At 55.9% G+C, this 8,310-nt stretch overlaps 1 protein-coding gene across 1 annotated transcript; it reads left to right on the top strand.

Annotated features, from left to right (window-relative positions):
- The first annotated feature begins 461 nt into the window (after positions 1 to 461).
- Positions 462 to 7,723, top strand: LOC146858847 (E3 SUMO-protein ligase KIAA1586-like). Its single transcript, XM_085647128.1, has 2 exons — positions 462 to 1,014; positions 7,544 to 7,723. Exons 1-2 carry the CDS (start codon positions 499 to 501, stop codon positions 7,721 to 7,723), a joined length of 696 nt encoding a protein of 231 aa, XP_085503254.1. The 5' UTR covers positions 462 to 498.
- The last annotated feature ends 587 nt before the right edge of the window (positions 7,724 to 8,310 follow it).

The following is an 8,310-nucleotide window of genomic DNA, read 5'->3' on the forward strand; positions in this document are numbered from 1 at the left end:
AAAATCTCTTGCAATATTGTAGCCTGGCACTGCTCAGCACATCGCCTGGAACTTGCCGTTCGTGATGTCATGAAAGATATTAGCGCTACAAATCATTTCAAAAACTTACATGATAAGCTGTATTCTTTATTTGTCACATCTGTTAAAAACCGTTTGGAGCTAAAAGAATGTGTAGAAGCTCTTTACATTTAGTTTTGCAGAATAGGTAGAGTGTTAGATACTCGTTGGGTTGCATCAAGCTTCAGAACAGTGGAGGCTATTTGGAATGCTTACCCTGCTCTCTACAAGCACTTTACTAGAGCAGCTGGTGATGGGTCCCGTGACAGTTCCACACGAAATATGTACACAGGCCTAGGAAAGTGGTTATCATATATACGCGGCCTCATGTATGATGCTCTTCAGGAGTTATCAGAGTTATCACTCGAGTTACAGAAACGTGACTCTACAATCATTGATGCTCATCGAGCTATTTGTCGGCAAATTGCAGTGTTTGAGGCAATGGTAGACAGGCAAGGGAACCACTTCTCACAGTGTAAAAAGGGCATAGAAGAAAATATATTCCAAGGTGTGATGCTGCACAAAGGAAAGACCACTGACAAAATCATTGAACAGGGACAGTTTTTTCGTAGCCTTGCAGAAAATCCCAGACATCGTTTGTTGTCTACAGGAGGTGCTAATTCTACTGACAAAAAGGCTGAGTATGATACACTGATTAGCGAAGTGAAAGTTTTATACAAACAGTACTGGCCTGATGAGCTACCTGTTCTTTATGGTGAAAGTGAAATTGAGTCTCTGTGTAAAAGATTCAACATTGCCAGTCGAGAAACCATACGTGTTTACAGAGAGTTTAAGGAATCTGGAGGAAAAGAGATTAAAAGGCAGTTCAAGGAGCTTTTGATGGCCTTACACACTATTGCTATCAGTACTGCAGAATGTGAGCGGGGCTTTTCTCAAATGAATCTCATTTGCACATCTACAAGAGCATCATTGCTGACTGAAACAACATGTTCTTTAATGTTTTTAAATCTTGTTGGCCGGGGGGCGTGGCCAAGATGGCGGGGTGAGCGGACGCTTCCTCCCGTAGCTCCTCCGGCCCGGCCAAGCTAGAGCCCTTTCTTATGCTTTTCTCCCCCCGCTGAGGCTCAGCGCGGGAGAGGGGCGTTGCGGAGCATCAGGGGTGCACATTGGTGCTGTTTTGGTTCGGATCGCCTCGGGGGAACCCCCCCAAAAAAAGTTCGATCGAGGCCAAGGAACGACGACGGCGAGCCCGAGGGGCGGAGCGCATTGGAGAGCTGTCCGGGCGCCTCGGCTGGGCCTGGTGCTGAAAGTTGCGATCTGGAGGGGATCTGGCCCGCCGTTCGACGGTGACTGAAGGAGCCTTGCGGGAAGGGACCCGACGGTGTGGAAGGCTTGGGACAGGTGCCCCGGCACTCAGACTGGTGACGGCGACACCTCGCACTGCGGAGGCCCTAACCCCTAGCCGAGGTACAGCGGACTCCTTGATGGGGCTGGACCATCTGGGCCCCTGTGCGTGACAGACGGGGGCCGGTGGTGGAACTTATTTTACTGTGGGGTGCCTCGGGGGCCCCGGTGGTGTCGTCGGGCCTGGTCGTTTTGGCCTGCTCTGCCTGGCCGCCATTATGTCCCCGAAGGAGCAGTGGTGGCACCCTTCGCCGGAGTCCTGGCTGCTGGATACAAGCGATCCCCGCTGCTGCTGGGCTGGCTACCGGAGGGATGTGCTGATGGGACCCCTCTGCTGCGGCCCCCTTGGTTGTCTCACACAAGCTGACGATGACCGGACTGGGCCGCCATTTTGTCACCTGTGACGCAGCGACTTCACTCGTGGGGGATACCCAGGTCGAGTGCTAGCCGGCGACTGAGCATCCCTGGAGCGCCTGGATCGGTGCCCGACTGCGGAGCTAGCGATGTCTGGAAGAGGGGGCCCGAAGAAAGGGGACCGTACCCTGCCGGACATGCTTGGCAGGGCCCAGCACTTGCGGGACAGGACGCAGCCCTCGCCGGGGCCCTCCCGGGCTCCGGCGGATGTGACTGGAGGGGAGCCACCCGTCACGAGGGCCTTTATGGAGGAACTGTTCAGCTCCCTCAGGGAGGACTTCCAGACACTGAAGCGGGAGGTGGCCAGCGAGGTCCGAGAAGTGCGCAGGGAGGTGGAGGGCCTTGGCGAGCGTGTGGAAGCGGTGGAGACAGAGGGCCAACAGCGAGCGGAGGAGATAGTCCACCTCCAGCAGGACGTTCTTCGCCTCCGGGAACAGTGTGTGGAGCTCCAGGCCCACTCCGAGGACCTTGAGAACAGATCTCGGAGGAACAACATCCGAGTGCGTGGCGTGCCGACTGCGGACGAGGGGTCCGATCTGGGGAGCTACCTGCGGGCCCTGTTCCGAGAGATCCTGGGGGAAGCTGCGGACTTTCCCATCAGCATTGACAGGGCGCATAGGGTTGGCCGGCAGCGCCAGTCATCGGCACCTCCACCGGACATTCTGGCCTTCCTGCCCGATTTTCCACTAAAGGAACGCATCATGGCTGAAGCCCGCAGGAAACAGCCCCTGACTTTCCGGGATCGGCCGGTGGCGCTTTACCAGGACCTCTCCGCCATCACTCTGCAGAAACGCAGGTCCTTTAGGATTGCCACTGACTTTTTGCGCGAGCATGAGACGCCGTACTCTTGGGGTCACCCCTTCCGCCTGATTTTTCGGTGGAACGGAGTGCTACACCAGCTACGCTCCTTGCAAGACATTTGTGGGGTCCTGGGGCTCACGGCGGCGGAGGAGGAGGGAGCTACGCCGTCGTGGAGGTCCTCGGAGAGACGGAACCGGCGGAGGTCAACGAGGCGGCGCTCAGCGACCAGTGTGGGGCGCCCGGACTCCCCTACCATCAGAGCGGACATGGCCGACGCCCTGAGGGCGGCGGCCGGGGACTCGACCGGCTCCTCTAGCGTGGCCTTCACGGCCTAACACACACTCCGGGGGGAGATGCCTTTAGCTTCTTTACATGCTTGGTACGGGGCGGGGGGCTTGGGGGGGAGCGGTTGGAGGTGAGTGGCTGGACGTCCACTTCGCTCTTTTCTACGGACTTGCCCGTTTTGGGGCTTGACTGAGACTATGGGGTGTTTGAGTTTGTGGGTGGCTAGTTGCCAGGGTTGTGTTTTGGGTGGGGGAGGGGGTTGTTTTGGGGTTGGGAAGGTCCCGTCCGATGTTGTCTATGCCCGCTTCGTTTTGGCTTGTCCAGCGCTGCGGCCCCGCGCGCCCCTCCCGCTGATTCCCTGCCCATTGCATGGCGCTCCCGACCCCCGCGAGGAATGCCGGGCCTAAAGGTAGTGACCCTTAATGTTCAGGGTCTGAACAACCCGGTGAAGCGCAGAGCGATCCTGTCGTTGCTGGAGGGGACGCAGGCGGACATTTGCCTTTTGCAGGAGAGACACTTATTGCCCCGAGATTGCCATAGGATGCGCTCTGCTAAGTTTCCCTCCCAGTTCTTTTCCTCGGCAGCGAACAAGACGGCGGGGGTAGCCATTCTCCTAGCGAGCTCCTTTCGGGGGGAGGTGTTGCATAAGTGTGCTGAACAGAAGGGGAGGCTCCTTGCGTATCGCATGCGCCTGGGAGGCATAGCATTTACGGTCGGCTCCGTTTATAGCCCAAACGATCACCAAGAGCGCTTCCTAGATTCCGCGCTGGTGGATGTCACTGCTTCCCCCGACCGCCACATTATCTTGGGGGGAGACCTCAACATTGTCTTTGACTCTGCGATGGACAGATCGGCGCAGCGCTTCCCGCAGACGGGGGAACTGTCCCAGGCTGGGAGGGCCCGGATTGCGGAAATGGATCTGCACGACCTCTGGCGCTCCATGCACCCCACGGATAGGGACTACTCTTACTTCTCGCACGCACACCGAACCTACTCACGGCTGGACTACCTCCTGGTGAGTGGACCGATGCGTGCCGCTGCCACGGCGGCGGACATCGGGGTCCTGACCCTGTCTGACCACTCCCCAGTCACTGGCGTTTTCCAGTGGCCGGCGGCCTCCCCCTCTCGGGGGGTGTGGCGCCTCCGGGATACACTTCTACACAAAAGGTCGGTGGTGCAACGCATCGGGGAGGTCATACAGGACTATCTCACCCACAATAGCAACGCTGACACCTCGCAGGCGACACAGTGGGCGGCATTGAAAGCCGTCCTCCGGGGGGAATTCATCTCTATCTCTGCAGCTGAGAATAAGGAGCGGCAACTGAAGAGGGATGAGCTGACAGCTCAAGTCCGGGAGCTTGAGCAGGTCCACCGCCGTACGGGGGCGCCGAGGGTGTGGAGGCAGTTGAAGGCAGCGAGGAAGCTCCTGTCGGCTCTGGATCTTGACAGGGCGGAGTACGCCGCCCTACGCTTGAAACATGCCTACTACACTGGGGGGGACAGATGTGGCAAGCTCCTAGCACACCGGCTCCGGGTCGCGCAACAGCGCAGCGTCGTGAAAGAATTGGTGGGCGCGGACGGGGGGGTTGTCTCCGGGGACGCGGAGGTAGCGGAGTCTTTCCGCGGCTTCTACGAGGCGCTGTATGCTGAGGAGCCCTCCTCGCCACGGGATGCCGACGGCTATTTGGAGTCGGTGACCCTCCCGGTACTGGATCCGGCTCAGGCTGACCACCTGGAGCGGGACATCCATGTTGAGGAAGTGATTTCAGCTATCGCGCGGCTGAAACATGGCAAGGCCCCGGGCCCGGACGGGTACACGTCGCTATTTTATAAAACCTTTTGCACGGCCGTGGCCCCTGTCCTTACTCGGCTATTTAACTCTTTCTCCGTACCGGGAGCCATCCCTCCGGATCTCCTGAGGGCGACGGTCGCGGTAATCCCGAAACCTGGGAAGGACCGGGCCCTCTGCGGCTCGTACCGACCCATCTCGCTTTTAAATGTCGACCTCAAGTTGTACACGGGGATTCTCGCGTCCAGGCTGAGTCCACACCTCCCCGACCTGGTGGAGGCGGACCAGGCTGGTTTTGTGCCCGGCAGACAGACGGTTGACAACACCAAGAGGGTGACGCATGTTCTGGAGAAGGCCTCAAGGATCTCGGGGGAGCGGATGTTGCTGTCCGTTGATGCGGAGAAGGCCTTCGACAGAGTTCACTGGCCGTATCTTGAGCTGGTCCTCAAGAAACTGGGAATCGGCGATAAGTTCCGCACCATGGTCTTTAACTGCTATAAGCATCCTTCAGCGTCGGTGCGGGTCAACGGGTGTAGCTCCGGTGGCTTTGCCATCGAGCGCGGCACGCGGCAGGGCTGCCCCCTTTCGCCGCTCTTGTTTGCCCTCTACATGGAGCCGTTTGCTCAGAGGATTCGTAACAATCCGGATGCTGTCGGGGTCCGGATGGGCCAGTACGTCCACACCGTCAGTCTCTACGCGGATGATGTCCTGCTGACTTTGGACGACCCTAGGAGGTCGCTGCCTGCTTGCCTCCGAGAGCTGGACGCCTTTGCGGGGGTGGCCGGCTTCAAAATGAATATGAGCAAGTCGATGGCATTAGACGTGTCCCTGGCTGCGGAAACCAGGAGGGATCTTCAGCGGCTCTTCCCCATGCAGTGGTCCTCGTCCACGGTGCCGTATCTGGGGATTCTGCTGGCGCCTACATTACCAGAGATGGTTACGGCCAATTATGCCTCCCTCAGCAGGAAGATCAAAGACGAGCTTGGCCGCTGGAACAAAGGCCTGCTGTCCTGGCTGGGGCGAATCGCGGCGGTCAAGATGACGGTGTTGCCCCAGATACTATATCTTTTCCGGGCCCTTCCGCTCCAACCCCCGGTGGGCTGGATACGACAAATGCAGGCTGACATCTCCCGCTTTGTCTGGCAGGGCCGCAGGCCACGCATGAAGAGGGTCCTCTCCACGCTTGCTCCGGAAGCGGGGGGTCTCGGCATTCCGGACCTCCGTAAGTACTTTCAGGCGGCACAGCTCCGCTATCTGGTGGAGTGGAGCAGGTGGGAGTCCGACAAACATTGGCTCTTCCAAGACCAGGCAGTGGCGGGCCGCACCTTACAAGAGGTTCCATTCCTGCGCCGCGCGCATCGCCCCCCTAATCTTTACGCTTCCTTTGTTACGCGGGTCCCCCTGCGTGTGTGGGACGCGGTCTGTGAGGCCCGGGGCCTTACCACCTTCCCTTCGCCGCTCACGCCCATTGCGGGCAACCCGGACTTCTCCCCAGGGATGGAGCCGGGGGTTTTCTCCCACTGGGTGCAGGCGGGCTGCAGGGCACTCTTCCAGATCTATGGTCCGGAAGGAGTGGTTCCTTTTCAGCAACTCCGCCAGGAGTTCGGCCTGACGGAGCTGGACAGATTGCGCTACATGCAAGTTCGGCATTGGGCCCTCCAGCCCCAGGTGCGTGCCACCGCCGCCCGTCCAATTACACCGTATGAGAGGTGGTTGGCTACTCGGACCTCCGACGCTAAACTGATCACCGATCTGTACAAATACCTACAACCCCCGCCGTTTCACTATTACAACCCGGGGAGGGAGCGTTGGCACAGGGAATTGGGTAGGACACTCAGCCACAAGGAATGGGACAAAATTGCGTATCGGGCGCGGCACTCTGCATATCACACGGGCCTTACGGAGACCTTTACTAAGGTGTCCACATACTGGTACTACACCCCGGAGAGACTGTATGAAATGCATAAACACACTGACAGGGGGTGCTGGCGGAGCTGCGGGCAGGAAGGTACCCTTACACACATTCTTTGGGATTGCCCAGTGCTGACCGCCTACTGGAAGGAAGTCTTGGACGAGGTGGATAAGCACTTTGGGATAGAGCTGCCGCGACTCCCGGCGTATGTCCTGTTGGGCCTCCCCAATGACCTAATGTACCCACTGAAGTCCCGTAGGGGTAGGCAGATCGCAATCGCGCTGGGGTCTGCGGTTCAGAACATTCTAATCCACTGGCGCACAATCACCGTCCCCTCCATTACCGGTTGGTTGCATAGGCTCTGGCATGTGCTGGGGATGGAGAAGCTGTCGCTTACGGTTGCGGGGGAGACAGACCAATTTGAAGAGCTATGGCAACCCTTTCTAGCGCTGCTGTCCACTGAATTCCGGGAGCTCACCTGCCCGAGGTATCTTAGGCTTCTCAGGCTGACGCCGCCGGTGACCCCGGCGGACTAGCTTACATGTGAGACGGGGACCCCCCGGGGAGGGGGGGGGGTGCGGGGCTTCCTGGTTAGGATTACTCTGATGCGGGACCATAGGACGGGGGGGGGGGAGTGTTGTTGTTTCGTTACTGGGAGGATGGGGGATGGGAGGGGGGGATTGTGTTCTATTGAGGTGTTGATGGGGGGGGTTTTTATTGCTTAGATTTGGGGTGTCGGATACGCGTGCGGGGATTCCACAGCTTGTATTTCTAGCTTTCATTTACTGTGTTTTTCCCCCTGACCCACCGCGCTACCTATTGCCAACCCTCTGGAGTTGCACCCTTTTTCTTTGACTGTATTCCATGTATCCTGCCCTCCTATCCCCCTCCCCCATGGTTTGTTTTGTCTCAATAAAAACGTTTTAAACATAAATCTTGTTGGCCCACCGTTGAAGAGATTCAACCCCATCCCCTATGTTCAGTCATGGCTTGCGAAAGGACGAAGAGCAGCTGATGACACTAGGAGTAAAGCAAGGAAAGAGGAAGACTTGGAATGCACAAGAAATTTGGACTGTTTGTGGGCTTTTCTAGAAAAATAGATGCTAGCCAATTTCAACTGACAAAACGTGTCATTGCATTGATTTGAAAAAGTTAGGCTTTACTGTGTTTGGATATTCAATTATTGTTCTAGTGTATATAGGTTATTTATTTGCATTCATAACCCTTTGTTGACAGTGTCAATTTATTTAATATTTTTATATATTTATGTCTCTTCCTTGTTTGGATGTTATATTTATTGTTCTATTTTATATATGTTATTTATTTTATTCTTATAAGAAAATACTTTTTCGTTTTTCATTTTAGAACGTGTATTTATTTGACGGTATTTATCTATATTTTAGTTTTAGTTCTTTTGTCTTTATTTATTATTTGTATGGCACTATGGTCATTTTGCACTAATAGGTATGACTTGAGATACTGCCCAGCCAGCCATTACCTATTCTTTTGGCTTGTTTACCTATAGGACTTTTTGGGGGAGATGACATTTTTCTGCGCTTTGTTAAGATACAAATCTTTAATTAAAAACTCATATTTTGAATAAATGCCTCTTTTCTAATCTCTTTCTTGTCTGTGTGCTACAGAACTACATTTGGAAACGCCAGTTAAGTTCCATGTTTTTTACTAT

The sequence above is a fragment of the Triturus cristatus genome, chromosome 3_2 (assembly GCF_964204655.1).
Source record: "Triturus cristatus chromosome 3_2, aTriCri1.1, whole genome shotgun sequence".
NCBI lineage: Eukaryota > Metazoa > Chordata > Amphibia > Caudata > Salamandridae > Triturus > Triturus cristatus.